Source organism: Primulina huaijiensis, chromosome 8, assembly GCF_012295235.1.
Source record: "Primulina huaijiensis isolate GDHJ02 chromosome 8, ASM1229523v2, whole genome shotgun sequence".
Lineage (NCBI taxonomy): Eukaryota > Viridiplantae > Streptophyta > Magnoliopsida > Lamiales > Gesneriaceae > Primulina > Primulina huaijiensis.
Window position 1 is genome coordinate 5,284,887 of NC_133313.1, and position 17,073 is coordinate 5,301,959.

General features: G+C 37.0%; 2 protein-coding genes across 10 annotated transcripts; both read right to left on the reverse strand.

Moving 5' to 3' along the window:
• Nucleotides 1-671: 671 nt before the first annotated feature.
• LOC140982014 (uncharacterized) lies at nt 672-3,738 on the reverse strand. Its single transcript, XM_073448430.1, has 3 exons — nt 3,589-3,738; nt 2,974-3,107; nt 672-1,479 (listed from the first exon to the last, which is right to left on the reverse strand). The coding sequence occupies exons 1-3, from the start codon at nt 3,736-3,738 to the stop codon at nt 672-674; spliced, it is 1,092 nt and encodes a 363-aa protein (XP_073304531.1).
• LOC140982642 (ENHANCER OF AG-4 protein 2) lies at nt 2,974-17,072 on the reverse strand. Of its 9 annotated transcripts, XM_073449249.1 has the most exons (15): nt 16,670-17,072; nt 15,823-15,899; nt 14,190-14,527; nt 12,614-14,111; nt 12,033-12,534; nt 10,999-11,107; nt 10,626-10,738; nt 10,367-10,554; nt 8,816-9,494; nt 8,246-8,720; nt 7,279-7,374; nt 7,084-7,176; nt 5,820-5,981; nt 3,324-3,896; nt 2,974-3,235 (listed from the first exon to the last, which is right to left on the reverse strand). In XM_073449249.1, exons 1-12 carry the CDS (start codon nt 16,778-16,780, stop codon nt 7,112-7,114), a joined length of 4,251 nt encoding a protein of 1,416 aa, XP_073305350.1. In that variant the 5' UTR covers nt 16,781-17,072; the 3' UTR covers nt 2,974-3,235; nt 3,324-3,896; nt 5,820-5,981; nt 7,084-7,111. The 9 variants fall into 9 exon arrangements, with proteins under 9 accessions (XP_073305350.1, XP_073305345.1, XP_073305346.1 ...); XM_073449244.1 differs by having other exon boundaries at nt 3,324-3,817; nt 12,614-14,527; XM_073449245.1 differs by having other exon boundaries at nt 2,974-3,107; nt 3,589-3,896; nt 12,614-14,527.
• Between the last annotated feature and the right edge of the window lies 1 nt (nt 17,073).

The window sequence follows — 17,073 nt, forward strand, 5'->3', positions numbered from 1 at the left end:
TAACCCTACTTTATACATGTAAGCATGCATACCACATTAAATTTATGAAATTAAAATAATTTAATTAAACATTTTCTATATTTCTCAGATCTACATACAGTTGGATTACGTTATCGTATTTTAGACCTTATAGTATCCTAACCGTATATTATATAAATATTATTACAACTTAGAACAATGAACAACTAACGCATCCTTGCTCAAAAAAAGAAAGAAAGATGCCGTTACCACGTATAAATGTGTACCAGAGAGTCCCTTATCGAGACAGCACAAGACAGAACAAGATGAAAAGTATACATCATTCCCAGATAAAGACATTTACGCGTGTGTGTATTATATATTGACAGGTAAATTCAAGTACAACAAATTCCTCCTTCACCTTCTTGCCAAATTACATAGATTGGAGTATGTAATATACAATTCCTAACAAGGATTCCATCTATCCCCGATTGTCTTTACACGTCTCACTCACTAGGCGATCGTGAACTTTAAATGAGTATTAACTTCAACTCCCACAAAGTCCGTATCGTTCTCCCAAAACTAAATTGAAGTGCTATCCAATTTTTGTAGAGGTTTATTTCTTTACTTTCTATTTAACCTCGTTTCGATCCCACTGACTGATCAAGATTTCGTTGAATTGAAAAAGAAAAGACAGCTTGCAGGAAATGTGACTAATCAAGGGCTGCTTTGTTTCGTCGACCCATTGGTTTAGGTAGGCCATCGAAGATAGGTCTGGCAATTACTGCATTAGAAAGAGCATGAAAATCGGACTTCAAGCTCCACTTTGATGCAGGCCATATGGATGACAATGTGCTGGTATCTGAGTCGTCCAAACTTGTTGTGCTTGATGATTTTCGAACTCCATTGTCAACATCAGAAAACATAAAATCCCCCAAACCAGAAGGAATTGTGTTGGGCCCACCAGCTTCAGCATTGACTCCTCCTGACACAGTTCGGCTGGCTGACTTAGCCCTGAGAGCCAAGCCTTTGCCTGTAACTACCGAAATTGCACTGCCACTACTATTCTCCTCTTTTAGAAGCTTTTCCGGTGTACGGCTGGTAAAATCTTCTTCAGATTTTATATGACTTTTCACCAATTTCACGATCCAGTTATCTGAGTCGCTATCTTCAGTGTCTTGTGACAACACCTGATCGATCAGATTAGATTTCTCTGTGACAAAACCATTGGCTACGCTCTTAGTTTTTCTATGATGACTCAGTGGTGGGTTCAAAATAGGTGAACATTTTGTGAACGACACATCCTCTAGATAATTAGCTCCCCCTTTCGGGTATGCAGAGATTTCTAAGCCTTCTGCTGTGGCTTTTTTATCTATATATCTAAGACCATAGTAACCTTGCAAGCTGCTCATGGCCGGAGAGACTTTCCGCTCAGAAGAAGATTTCAATTTTAGTGATTGGAATGGACCTAATAAATCAGAATGACCGTTGCTGGGTGGGGTCTGCTTAGAGCTGCTTGGTCTGTGAAAAAGACAACGAGCTTAAAAACCACTACATGACCATTTGATAAATAGCTACTGAATTTTTTTTGTGAGGTAGGGAGATAGAAAAATTCTAGATTCCAACGGTGACTTTCAGCTGACGCATTAAGACAAAAGAATCTGATATACAGCTAGGACATTGGTTTATAGGATCAAAGAACTACCACAATGGCATTATGACATAACGAGTTGATAAGCCAAATCAACAGCAGCTCATTAAGGAAACAAGAAAAGAATGCAATTCAGAAACCTTTCAAAATCTGCAGTATCCTTTCTAGGTTAAATAACCTCCAGTTAACCAGTAATTTCAATCAACCATGTAATCTTGTGATAATCGAAGTAAAGCTGAAAGAAAAAGCCGAATATAGTAGATGTCATGATACAGGTGATATATCCACCTGATGGGGCAAAAATGCCAAAAATGATAAAACTTGGCAAAAATGTTTCTCTAAGAAAACCAACTATTTTGGAAATTTTGATGCACCAAAATATATAGTATCGGCACCACAAATGGGAAATCAGTTCCATGCAAACTTCAATTCTCAAAAGTCAAACATAAGAAGCAGGACACAGGAAGAGCAAAACCCAAAAACAGATAAACTATATGTACACTACACAATTATCACAACTCACTGGTTAACTTTACTATCACAATAAATTGACAGATCAATGACAGGAAATTACAAGAGATTTGAGCATAGGTACATCCTCTAAGGTTAATGCAATACCAACACCAAGGTCCAAATTAGAGCATCGCTGGTGTAAATAGTTCCTACTTTCTAACTGAGATTTTACTTTGATACTTAAATTATTCTGATAGCTTAAATAATTTTAATCGACAAATAATATGAAAGGGTTATATGAGTGCAATGATTTATGTTTAAAACTTTGTCATGCTAACTACTTCAGTCTTCAGGTAAATGGAATGATGCAAATCCAAATATGGCACATAACTATGACCGCCAACCACAATGGGCAATGAAGACCAATTAGTGCATAGCTTGAAGCTTGGATGATCAGCGCCTTGATTTAGTTTAATTCTTAGAACTATAATAATACAAAAAGGCCAAAGCCACAAAACTATGTGAATAACATATAGAGTTTCAAACTGCAAGAAAGGCATCTTCATGCGACATTGTGCACATCAGAAATTAAGAAATAAATCAGATTCGATGAAAAGCACCTCAAGAAATTCAAGAAAGCTGATATCCGCAACCAAATATTGCTTTCTGAGTGACGTTAATGCACTCACACTTGAAAAGGAAATAATCAAATTCTAAAAATTATCGCAGAATATTTTCCAACATGAGAGGTATGAATTATCCCAAATGCAGTTCTCCCGACACATTAAAATAGTGGAAGAAAACAGGCTCGTATTTTTAATCTTTTTATGCCATTTTATCGAGGAGTTAATGTATGGCAATAAACGCAGAAAAAAGGACAGTAAAACAAAAGGAACTGGAAATAGATATACCGATAAGGAATGTCGTGAGCATTGGGCAAGCTGGGGGAAGGAGGATGTCTCCCTGGCAATGGTATTTGAATCGTTTTCAGAGCAAACATTTGAAGATCCGTCACCAACCCATTTTGCCTCTTAATATCAGACACCTAACCAATCTCGAAAGGAACACACGTAAATACACAAGTACCATCCTTCCGTATCTAAATAAAACTGTAAAAAGATTATGCCCGCAGCTGCACTGGATCCCATATCCCATGCAGAACTAGCCAGTAACCTAGGAATCACCAAGTAGAAAACAGAGGGTTTAGTACTAGAAATCAGCCTTCTAACTTTTAAGTATTAGTTCAATTATAATATCTTACTCGTTTGTAAATATTTTTTCCCCGTTGAATCCATCGCGGCTCAAACCATCAAAACAGGGCACAAACAATTAGAAATCAACGTGCATTGGTCCGCACGAAGCTAATAAAACAAACGAAAACCGGCACTTCTTCTCTCCCTTCCCCCACCGCAAAAATACAAATACAACATAATAAACAGATATAAAACAAAACCGCGTACGAATAATCAGAAATCGCGCGAACTAGCCAAAAAAAAAAAAAGAAAATCAACGAAAATCACGGGTACCTCGACGCCGTATTTGATAGCGACACCGGCAAGGGTATCGAATTTAGAGACATGATGTAGTATGTAATTAAGGCGACCGTTGGTCCCAACCGGGACGGCGGTGGACGGAGGAGATGAAATCGGGAGTGATCTCGATGATCCGACAGCCATTGTTGCCGTGCAAAAATCTCCTCCTCCTCCATTCTCATATATTATACTCTCCTTTTCCATAAATAAATGTAAATAATATCTGCAAATAACAGAATACAATTAAATATTATGGAACGAAGATTTGCAGATCTGCGCTCGGAGTCTTCAAGCCGACCTTTCTGTCCATATANGATACTTTTTCATGGATAACCCAAATAAGAGATCTGTCTCACAAATTACGAACACAAGTTTTTGCCTAGATTTTTAGTCGCATTTCCCAGGAGTTCTCGGTTTCTTTTGATTTTGTATAAATTTTTTACAAGATTCGAAACAAATATCAAATTTAGTATACATTTCATTTAACAATTATTTTAGCATAATTATTTACCTTAATTAACAAATTTTCTTTTAAATAACAAAATATAATTTTTTATTGAACATTTGTCCGTAAATGAATAAAATATGCAAATTTTCATTAAAATATTAAAAATTTGATTATAATAATAATAAAAAAAAAAGAGAATTATAAAAGTTATTGAATTCATGGTAAAGTCAAATTGGCAGACCCACACCGACACCTTACTTCTGAATTTAAAGAAACTTTAATTTAATCAAGTAGCCATATAGAGCCAACAAAAAAGTCTAAAAACACCTAACCTTGATTAGAAATATGGCTGACTTTTTTTTCCTCTAATTTCAATACCATAATTCCTTTATCATGTATATACAAATTTTATTTGAAAATGTATAAGACAAACATATAATAAACCCCCATTCATCTTTCAAAAGTTTCATACTTGTTTAACATAGTTTTGATTATCTATTCTATTTTATTAAAGTTGATGACACGACGACAGTAACTACTTAAAAAAGACACCAATTTTTTTTCCAACTTTACCCTTATATGACATTAATATTACACTTTTGTTCATTGTTTTTTTTAAATTTCAACACACACTTTTATTTTTATTTTTTTTATTTCAACAATTCAAATATCAATTTAATCCCTCCTTAATTTATCAAATTTTACTTTAGTCCGTCGATAATGATAAAAAAAACTGTACACACACGCATCACGTGTGCAGAATAACTGAGAGCAACATTATACTCCATCTTAGATTAAATATATCAAATCCACTCAAATGATTAAGTCGATTTCAATTTATGTTATTTTAACATTAAAAAGGTAACTTTTATGTGTTTGAAATTCACTCTTATTTTCATGAAAATGAAACATTTATATTGACAGCAACCTGAGTTTCAGAAAGTGAGATATGTTTTGGGCATATTTATTAGTCAGATATATACATACAGAGAGAAAAACAAAGACAACGAAATAAGACAATAATCCACCCACCAATCTTTGTCTCATTAAATGCTACAGAGGGAATATGGAAACGAAAAGGATTAACAATTTAAAATCTGGGAACGATTTTGTGCTACTCGAGCACTTGGTGCGAACACAAATCAGCAACTATTGTCTACCAAGTCCAACTGGGGAATGGCTCGGTTTGTTTGAAATAAAAATTGATCCATTCCCGAGAGTGGAGGACTGAGTTGGGACCAGACAAGCGAGACCAAACATAAGGGACGATTCAATATACTTAGGAGGGGGCTGAAATCGGGTTATTTTCACAAACCAAACCGAACATAGAGGCCAACCTAACAACTCATGGTTGAGTGTTTTTTCAAAACAGATATTGGGTTCGAGTCATGAGACTGATCTTGAATTAAATTTTTTTTTATGTATATAAAAATACACGTGCGCGCGCAGAAGCAGGAACCGTTTCCAAAAATGGGTCTAGCTTAGTGTCCACAGCTAATATGTAGCACGCAATGCCAAAGGCTTGCTAGTATGGAGGAGGGTGTACGTGTTAATTATGTACATAGGCAACATACTTTAGACTCCAGGATAGATATTAACTTAAAATATAAGACTAAGCATATTATAACGAAACATATATATTAACAGATGTATGGAGGTGGGATGGGATTATGTAGCAGAAACAAACTGGTATGCGTAAGACTTCAAACCGAAGCTTCCACTAAGGTTTATCAAAATAATATGGTATAATTACAAAATGGGCAAAAAAGTGGCTTACACTTAGAAGTATGTGTGTCGGGATCCATTTGTCAGGAAGAATTCTAACATACACGACTCAGCCAAGGTTCTCCACAACTTCTCAACGATTCTGTCCGTTTCAAGCGAGTATAAATAGCTATACAAGCGTAACCAATTCACCTTATATGATGATCCTTGTGACCTGAAAACAGTTGGAAGAAGACAAAGAGGTATGGTTATAGGAAATAAGTTTTCGATCTCTGGAAGTGCCAGCTTAGGTTTAGCTAAAAGTCCAAGCGGTAATCACAACATAGTAGGTATATGCTACACTAAATATATCAAATAGAAGATTATTAGACGAATAATGATAGTTTTTATGCACAGAGAATTGCGAATATTTAAAAGAAAAGGGGCATATATATAAAAAAAAAAGATGGTTAAACCAGGAGCCTCTTGAGTGGCATATCAAATACAAGGGGAGACCAATAACTCAAATCAGATGTTTTCTTGATTAATATCAACGATAAAAGTAAATGCCAACTTGAATAGAAATCACAAAATACAGATCTAGTGTCTATATGGTGGATGCAGAAACGTGGTATTATCTCAATACACAAGGACATGAGCAAAAGCAAAATGTTAACATTTCACCATTGAAGATACAAACATAATGATCTAGTATCTATATGGTGGATGCAGAAACGTGGTATTATCTCAATACACATGGAACATGATCAAAAGTAAAATGTTAACATTTCACCATTGAAGATACCAACATAATAGGAATATAATAGCAAAATCAGCATTCCTTCTTGCTTTTCACATAATTTGGGTGATTTGCTGTATGTAACAAGAATAAAGAACTCCTATATAATATATTAAAAAAAAAAGATAACAAATCATTATCCTACTTCTAGATATGAACGTTCTCCACAAACTCAGGAGCAAACAAGCGAAGCTTACTGTACAGGACAACTTCCAATTCATATTTCCAGTTCATCCAAAACTCTGACTCCCATTTCATCAAACCTGAATTGTATTCATGGCACCCTTAATTGATCCGTGATAAACAAATTTCTCATTTTTCCGTCACCGATTCTGGATTTACGAATTCAAAAGTTAATTATGATATAGAAGGTATGAAGTCTTTACTTTGTAAGAGCTTGAGGTGCTCTCGTATTAGATCAATAACGGATCTTTTTGTAAAAAAATAATTACTTAATGTTACAAGGCAATTAACATAAAATTGTTTTTGACAGAAGTATGTATAGTTATGGTAACTGAAAGGTAAGATCAAAGCTCACCATAGATCTGTAAGCCTCAGAATGAATATCATGCTGGTCTCCAATTGACTGCAGACATGTCTGGTCTGTCAGGTATCACCGGGGGACCATGAACTGGGACAAAGTACAACACAAAGTCGAATCAGCATAATAGCATATACAGCGGCAATGAACATCACGTAATCACAATCAGGTTCTCCGCACTAGAAGTATCACCTGATATTTGCGTAGCAGCTGCCACAGAATTTGGGGCAGGGGGCTGAAAATTAACAGCATTTATGGGAGGCCTTTCTTGAGGCGGTTCAAAATAGCCTGCAACAAATAAATACTTTATAAATGCTCATAAAAATGCAATCACGCAAATTCTAATACTTGTTAATTGATAAACACAGACACCAACAGAGGGGCAGAAAAACAAGTCCTTCCAAAAGCAAAAGTCAATGAATGCTTCAGTATTTGCATCCTTCAGGGAAAGATAAAACAACAGTGCTATAACAGCCTTTCTACGCTACACCTTCAACCTCTAGCTTCCACAACTATAAACAACAAACAAGGGAAAAAAAGAAAAAGAAAAACAGAGAGAAAAGAAAAACTAAAAAAATACTGATCACATCTTCAGGATTTAACAAACATTGTCATCGAATTAACTTGATTTTGTACATGTGCATAAGAAGGCAGGCATTTGAGTTTATTTCATTGTTAACTCAGTTTATATTTGTTCTCTTCATTCAGAACGTAACTCAATCATTGAATGATAAACATACATGACTTTTTAGTCAATTCAAATGTTAAAATTGTACAAAGATTTCAGAGTATTTTTATTTTGTAACATCCATCTGCACAAAGAAGTAAAATTAAAATAAAAGCTGTTCAAGCAATATTTTACAAGAACTATGAGCTCAGGTGAATGGTTGAAACCATTTATTCTTAACCATATCAATAACCAAGCAAATCAAACAATCTACACATGCTTCTTAGTATTAAAGCAGTTGATCAGAGTGGACCGTCGGAAACAATCCGAAGCCAACAAATGCCAGAAATATGAAGTTTCTAAAAGGTAGCCCAAGAAAACTTCATTTTTTAATCACAATGATCTAGAATAAATAAAAGGTTTGTAACAGCGATACCTCAATCAAGGTAGTTCACCAGTATTAAATATAACCACAAAGACAGTTCCACACACCTTCATGAGGATAAGGGGGACCTGAACATGATCTCCCTGCTGACATCCACCCAACATGCGGAGAATCAGAAAACTCATTTACTTGCATCCTCCATGATTCATCTGCACCATACCTCCTCGAACATTCCGAAAAATTTGGCAGCAAGTAAGGGGGATATTGATGTTGCTGGACCGAGGATTTTGGATGAGAAAAATGAGTAGGTGGGTGTTGAGGTGGGGGTTCAGGATGCAAAGGCCTATGCGCAAAAGGTGCACTACCAGGCAATTGCCTGTGTTGCGATGATTGGAGATTCATATATGCATCGTACTGTCTATATTCCACAGTCCTTGATGAATTAAAACCATTATGTTCTACTGATTTACCAACCCCAGTGGGAGGAAAACAAGAAGATTGCTGGGACAATGCTTCACTCCTGACAGATGCATCAATATGAAATCCTTGAGTACTCGAAACCATATGGGCATGCTGATTTCCCTAAAAAAATACATTCTTTACATTTCTTAACATATAACAATGTCACGTCAATGCAACTGAAAAACATGCATAAAGTAAAAAGCCAGAAGACTCACTGTCAGTGTGCCACCAATTTCATGCAATACAGGAGGGGGTTGAAAAGCTAATGTTGAAGAAGTTGAAATTGAGGATGGCAGCGAAGGCATGTGTTGGGACATTAGTGCAGGTTGAGGTGGCAATGATTGATGACAACGCACTGGTGGAGGAGGACCAATGGGTAATGGAGGAAATAGCTGTTGCTCTGACAAAGGTGTTGGGGGTGGGGGTGGGGGTGGGGGTGGGGGTGTTGATAAGGGGAGAGGTGAGAGGGGCGGAGGTGGTGAAGTAGGTAAAGGTGGTGTTACAGGAGGAGAACCAGGAGGCAATGGGGGAGAACCCTCAGGAGAAGGCAGCCACTCAGCATTCTTGTTTGAAGTTGATGTAAAGATCCCATCTAAGTTCGGCTCGAGTGAAGCAACTTCAAAAGTGGAATCAGTAAACAATAATTTTACATCCTTTTGGTGTCCTGAAACATCTTCCATTTCAAGCTCACCATCAACATCCTCCAAAATCCGGTGTCGTCTGTCACTTGGAGTAATGGTGCAATTCTCAGGATCTCTTATCACAGGAGAACGTTCAGATGGTGATGTATCAGCAATTTCTTTGCAGAAATCTGTCCGTAAACTATCCTCCTCTTCCTCTTCTTCTTCAAAGACACGAGATGATAATAATCCATGTAACTGAAATGTAGCATTGCTGAACCAATATAAAACAGAAAAAAACTTGCTTATTAGATTAAAAAAAAAAAAAAGGATTCCATACCTCAGACTTCAATCGAGTTATTTACATTGTATGCCAACACACCCAAGCTATAAACCAGGGCTCACAATGAAGCAATATATTTCAATTTATTTCTAGAATGTAACAGATTAATGTCGTGCAAATTATGATAGTTGCGAAAAACTAAATTAATTATCAAGAAATGAACCAAAATCCACACCAAAAAAACAAAGCATCACATATGAGGGAAAGTGGGAAACAGACACTAAAACAGCTGTAAGTCATCCAAGAATATTGTTAACTTGAAACATGTAATAATTAACATTGTGATCACATCAACATTACAGAAACCATAACAAGTGATCATCTTGGAGAGGAAAAGTAATGAGAGCTCAACAAAGTGTAACTCCAAGGCACATGAGATACTACAGAGAAATTTGTTAAGCACATTAATTATGAATTAACCATCAAAAGAGAAAAATCCCAAACAACACTAGCTGATAAACTTGAGTTCGGCATACAAATTTGAAGCAGAAAGAATGCCAGAAAACTATGACATTTCAAGATTCATGAACGAAGTTAATAACTACAAGAACTAAAAAGAGTCTCACATTCATTGTTATTAGTAAAGCAAAATAAAATACAAAAAAGACCAAGCAAAAAAAAAAACAAGAATTTCCACCAACTATGGGCATTTTAAAAATGTCTCTCATCTGGTGATATTGCAAGTAGACAAAGGAACTGCCAATGATAACCTATAATGAAAAGCATAAAATGCCAAAAACATAATTACAAGAGAGGAAATATAATGTAAAGATCACTCCAAGTGGAAAGAGAGAGTTCCAGACCTCCCATATTCATCCACGAATATGCCTTCCATTTCTCTGAGAGGATCATCAATAGCTCTCTCAGCTCGGGAAGGCCGACGTAGTAAAAGCCCAGTGGATGTATCATCATTTACTACTTCAATATCATCAACGTAGCGGCGAAGAACAGACTCTGGCAAGATTTTTCTCTCAATCCATAATCGCAAGACCTAAGAAAAGATTGCAACTCAGTTATTCTGCACCTTGTCAGAAGAGTCACTTTTACATAAATTACAGTCACCTTACGAACTTGCCGGCGGTTCTCTTCTGCACCTGCACCAGGTGGGGCAGCAGCAACAATGAGACGGTCCAAAGCTGCTCGAACAGTAGGAATATAAGAGGAACCTGCTATTCCTGAAGAAAATATTCCAAGAAATAAATTAGAAGATATCTCCATCACATCAGGCGAGACAAGAATTGAGGGGAAAATTAAAAAAAAAAAAAAAAAAAAAAAAAAAANCCAAGTGTACAAAAACAGCACATTATTCTTGAGATAAGTACTGAATTATTAGTGCTCTAGATTTTTCAAACATTTGTGCCTAGAGACGTAGAGTGGAGAGGAGAGGAGAGGGCAAAGAGTGTATAGAGATAAAAGGAACAAAATCTCTTCAAACCTTTCTGACTATGAGAACACTGGGTTATTGAATCAACTAAGAAAAACAGATCCACTCTGTGATGAAGACTTGGCTCGTTTTCCAGCTTACGGATGAGAAGTTCCACAACCTGCACAAAATCAAGGGTGGAAAAACATTTTCAATTTCCCAAGGATAATGCATTATGTGTTATGATAACCACAACAAAAGAAACAATGGAGACAAAACAACAACAAACAGATAAACAGCAACCGACGTGGATCAGAACTCAGAAGGTTCAAAAGCATTTTAAATTTTCCAAGGAAAATGCATTGTGTTATGATAATCACCCAACAAAGAAATGACAGAGACAGAATGACAACAAACAGATTACATCAAGCTACACCGACCAGAACATTTGGCTTTTCCACAAACGATTGAGTGAACAGAATCAATCCGTCGCGTTCCCGCGTTACACAATCAGTCGGCGAAGCAACCACATACATTTCCCTAAGAATATAGTAGTTTGTGCACTTTTGTATTGGAATAAAAGTACTGAATTTATCTAGATGACAGTTTGAATATCCAAATCCACATTAATTTTATGAATGTTTTTAAGTTAATGATGAATCCCTTCAGTCAAATGATGTAAGCATTCTTCACATCTCTACGTAAGTTCAAGAACATAGGCATTGATATCTCCCATGATACATTAACATGCAATACCACAATATATCAAAGGCCTTTATCCATGAAAATAGCATGAAATTCCTAGGAAAATGACATCCCAAAATTCACGAAAAATCTTACTTATTCATAAGGATTAAATCAAACAAGCCAAGAATGCATAATACCCAAAGCATGTGTTCTCGCATAAAACAAAAACATTAAAAAAAACAAGTTTTCAATCAATTGGAACTAGGAGAATACCGATGATTTACGCCAGTAACCTAACAAAATCACAAAAGGGAAATGCACGGGGCCGTGTTGACAACTGAGCAGATAGCAATAAGATAGGGGATATAGAAAACAAAGTTAAAATAAGCTGACAAAGTTATTACACACTAAATATGTACCTCATTGGCAATCCCATACTTTGCACAATCAATTGCAAGACGAGTTGCACGCCCAATGCTTTCTTTGGTCCTTGACAATGTCTCTATCATCCCTTCAAAAGCATCACGAGCAACAGCCGCTTCAGTATCTCCAGTTAAAGGATCCCCAATAGCATGATCGGCCGAACTCAACATTCTCTCCTCGAGAACTTCATTTTCATGTTGACTGGTCGATGAAAGATGGTGACCATCAGCAGAAGGAGAAATGGAACGTAACCCTTGTACATCCGGTTGCGCGTTGCTTGATTCAAAGACCGTGGTATCAGGGGCAGGGCTTGGGCTTTTTCTGTGCAATTCAGATTCATTATCCAAAAGTGGAAAAAGAAATCCAAAAGAACTCTGTAAGTGAGCTTCTCTTTTTCTAGCCTGAGCAGCAGCTATGAGATGTTTCATGGACATGACAGACTCTGGAATTTTTGCATTAATCGAAGAACTCGTTTCCTCATGTTTAAAAACATCCACCCTGAGCAATGTGCATTCAAATATAAGCAAAGCTAACAGGAAACTAAATTAACGTTCATCTATCAAGACCTTCTAGTTACCTTTCATTAAGTGGGGCAAAGTTTTCATTAGGGTGTCCCAGCATGAGAGAAGAATCGTTGATCCTTGAATCTGACTTCACAGCAGCATTCCTTTTCTCTCGAGAAGAAGCTGCTTTACTTCTATCAATTATCACTTCGTGTGGAGATGAAGTTAATCTGTCAGAAGCAGTAGGAAGAATTCTGTTGCCTCCTGCAGGAGCTTTCTTCTGAGAAACATTGCCAGGTTCCTTGCTGAAGTTAATGATCTGCTGTTCAGCTAATGGTCTGGTACCAGTGATAGACCCGGGAAACTTTTCAGGGGTAGCAGAAACTGGTCTAATCTCCATAGAGGTTAATTTTTCATCATCTATGTGGGATAAACTAGAAGATACATGTCCAGCTGATAATTCTCCAGCCATCTTCACCAAGCCTAGCTGAAAATTTGGAGATGGAGCTTTGTTCAATACTCGAGCATATTGTGCCTGTTCCTTTGAACGATCATCAGTAGTTCCTCTATCTCTAGAAAATATTTGATCATTGACACAACTCTCACCATGCACAACACTTTTATTTTTAGAATCTGGTGCACGTGGAGTAACAGAAACCTTATTGGTAAATCCTTCATGAACTGGAGTTTTGGGTATTTCGTCGTCGTCGTCGTCATATAGTCGGACAGCTCTTCGTTTTGAGGGCAACTGTGTAACTGGAGATCGAACTTTGTTAGGACGTACTGAGTCATTTTTGTGTAATGAAGAACCTCCTAATTTACTTTCAGAAGCCGTAGCAGAACTAGGCATCAACTCAAATGCTCTGCGATAACGCTTAGGTGGGGGAAGACCATCTTCATCAGAAAAATGATTTGACTCGTTATTTATTTGTATTCTGGAGGGCTGCTGACTCTGGGGTATCCCATCTGATGTTGACCTCTTGAGTTCTATATCACTCATTTTTCCATCAAGAACATTAGGACTTCTGGAATCATTTTTCCTGTTTCTTTGCGATCTTGACATGCTAGCATCATTTCCAATGTCAGTACATTTTGGCATTTTGGCAGGACATGTACTCACACTACTCTGAAAAGCTTGTTTTTCAGATCCATGTTGGGTCTTCATCCTTTTCCTGGAGATAACTTCACTTTGCTCCAAATTTATTTCAGCATCCACACGTCTATCTTTGGAGTCGCAGTGTGTTTTATCCACCGCAACTCTTTTTTCCTCGCCTACAACTAAAACTGATTTTGAATTACCTGTAGATGACACCTTTGTATTGCTATCTGAAGAAAACTTTCTTTGCATTCTGTCCCCAGTATACTCAGGAGGTACAGCAGAACTACTATTCTTGTGCACTGTACCCTCAGGTTTCTTCTTCGATCCAATTGCCAGCTTCTTTTGGTGGCCATTTGCCGATTCACTCCAGCCACTATCGGAATGCCTACCCTCCGCTTTCACATTACCAGAGCATTCCTTCTTAACATTGGAATGTAGATTAGTAAGATCTTTAGAAATCTTACTAATCTTTCCTGAAGATACACATGTAGATAAATTACAATCCACTCCACCTGACAAGTAAGGGTTTATATCTTGACATTCAATCTCACCTTGTCTTAGTGAACAATGCTCTAGCCTAGAGCCCAGCTCACCCAGACTATTGATCTCTGTTTTGCAGTGTGATTCATTCATTTCAATCCCAACTTCTTCACTAACCTCCAAAGTATCATTTACCACCGGATCAGTAGAATGTTCTGATGCAAAAGTTTGTTCGCTGTTGTCATCCCTTGAACCACTTGAACTTTCACGCTGTAACTTTTCGTATTGCTCACAGATTTCCTTCACTGCTTGGGCAAAATACTTAACTGTCTTACCCTGGCAGCGAGCAGACAATTTATTTTTTGCTTCAATGGTGAATGCCTGAATATCCGCAGGAGCGACAAATGCTCTGTCATGAAAAGGAAACACAAAAATTCAAAGGAGAATATCATGTAAGCCATTAGCCATCCTTGTTTTTTCATTCTAAACATCAGTTATAAAATACCAAACATTTGCAGATGCTAGAAATAAAGAATGTGTGCATCTGCAATAAAGAATGTGTAACGAACTATATATGAAATTACTTTTAAGAAAAATGAAACCTTAATAAGGGAATTTCTCGATTGTGGTTGAAACTTGTATCTATTCAATTTAATATTTCCATAACCAAACAGCAGACCACATATCAATACTAAATTCCACAATGATGCGGAAGCATTTTCCCGGTCAAATATATCTTCAAACAGCAACCACCTTCTGAAATATCAGCTGCTGAGACTAGTCATTGCCGAGGAATAAGATAATGAGAGCAGCAGACTCTAATATTTTAAGTGCTCTATAAAGCTTTAGACAATATTAACATCTATTTCCCGTAACCAAAATTAAACAGCGAGAAAACGCGCTCGGAACGGATCAATAAAATCAAGGAATAACTTTACTAAAAGTAGGAAACTGTGGATCAAAGTATTGAAAAAAGAGGAAATTATATTACAAATAGAAGAGATCTCACCAATAATATATAGTGAAAACGTATCAAAATGAGATAATTAACCATTTTCATCCAGTTGAAGGGTGAACAGTATCAAAGGATACTCTAAAAATAAGGATCGCACGGCAATTTGAGGTATTTAAAGCAGTAGGAAGCAATTGCTTCAAAACAAAGCAACAAACTACATCATACAAATATTTATTCTCATCGCCCCAACACAGCATAAAACAGTCATGAGGCAACGTGTGTGATCTTATATAATTAATGTATTATAGGAAATGCATCTAACTGTTTGCATTCCCCTTAAGGAATTGCATCCAATTAAAAAAGTGCCGCCATAAATTTCAAAGACCTGAACCCATAGCCAGGATCAAACCTAGAAATGTTAATTCTACATCGCACTTAGGGAAATTATCAGGAAAAATATTAGATTACACCTAGTTACAAGGGCAATGTATAAATCTTCATTGGATATCAGTGCGTTAACATCCACCTCAATTTAATTAAATTAGTATCAAAACAGCCTCCACTAAATTGTACCTCTAAAAGTGTCCAATTGCAAGAATACTCCTAATCTTTCACCCATGCAATTACCCAAAAATTGATATTAAACCCTCACAAGATCTAAAAAATAAAAAGACCGAGTCAACTTGGAAATCAAGCCCTCTCAGCATATGTACGAGGAAAAGATTAAAAAAAAAAAAGGAAGTGCTTACATCTCTAATGTACCAAAGAACTGAACAAAATATTTTTTAGGATCAGGAACGCGCTTCCAATCTTCAGGTCTGCTTATCTGGAATTTAAAGCCATAAAAGGTTAGTCAATCAGCCAACTGAAATTTGACTTAGCACTATCAAGAAAGAGCCAAGAACATCAGCTTATGGACTAAATCAACAAGCGAACGAACACATTGTGAAAGCAGCCTAATGGCCTTGATCAAGAGGAAAATAGTTAGCATACATTCAAATATAAGGTGGGGTTTCGACATGGTCCGAAATGTAATGGCATCAAATGGAATTAGACACCCAGGAATACTTCCTATAATTAGAGTATACAGATACGGTGCACAAAAGCAAAAGAAACCTGAACACAAAAGACGACTAACAAGAGTCGGACATGTGTGTCCAGATAATCACCTACATGTATGGACTGATGATATGTGCCGGACCAAGGGGAGCATTTACAAAATTAGGCAACACAATTTTAAACCAAATAATTAGCGATTGAACGAAAATCCAGGTTCCAATGCCTTGAATGCAACTCCGCTGAAGTTAAACCCAATATGAGTAAATGCAAAATCAACTACATGTTATACCCCTATGTCTTCTAGTTCTGAAGACCGCAATTCACCTCTCAATATTTCAATCAAACTCGGAAACTCAATGCAACTCCATAAAGGTGTTTAGTAAACGAAAATTTAAATTCCGTTTTCCAGAGAGAATAATTCATCGTACATCATATAAGCATATAAAAAACTTCTTAAAAAAGGAAGAACTTTATGAAAATAAAGAGCGATAAAGAATAAACGCATATGGACATACATCAAATAGAATAAGAATACACCTTGGCAGGCCAGGCCGGGAAACCCTTAACCTTGGCGAGGACGAGATCGCCCAAACTCAACTCGTTCTTCGTCTTTTCGCCTTTCGCTCCACGCTTTCTCGCTGGAGGCATGCCGTCCAATTCTTCGATTGAACCACAACAAATTAAAATTTCAAGCAGCCCTAGACCCAACGATAATCCTCCGGGGCATCCCCGAAACGGCGTCAATTGCCGGCACTCAACCTTGTGTTGCCGCGTTAGACTCCACCGATCATAGAGAGAACAATTGTACGTGAATTAGAATCGAAGGCGGCGACGGAGACGGAGACGTAGACCGAGGCGGTAGCGGTGGCGGTGGCGGTGGTTTTGGTGTGGTGGCGGATATAGAGAATGGAGAAAGGCAAATACTAAGAGGGCTGATTCAC

Coding starts and splice junctions, on each gene's coding strand:
- LOC140982642 (XM_073449244.1), bottom strand. CDS start 16,780: ATGCCTCCAGCGAGAAAGCGTGGAGCGAAAGGCGAAAAGACGAAGAAC. Junction 15,900..16,669: donor TCCCGGCCTGGCCTGCCAAG/GTGTATTCTTAT, acceptor TTTAAATTCCAG/ATAAGCAGACCTGAAGATTG. Junction 10,739..10,998: donor GTGTTCTCATAGTCAGAAAG/GTTTGAAGAGAT, acceptor TATTTTCTTCAG/GAATAGCAGGTTCCTCTTAT.
- LOC140982014 (XM_073448430.1), bottom strand. CDS start 3,738: ATGGCTGTCGGATCATCGAGATCACTCCCGATTTCATCTCCTCCGTCC. Junction 3,108..3,588: donor CTATCAAATACGGCGTCGAG/GTACCCGTGATT, acceptor GAGATTGGTTAG/GTGTCTGATATTAAGAGGCA. Junction 1,480..2,973: donor GCTCACGACATTCCTTATCG/GTATATCTATTT, acceptor TCTTTTTCACAG/ACCAAGCAGCTCTAAGCAGA.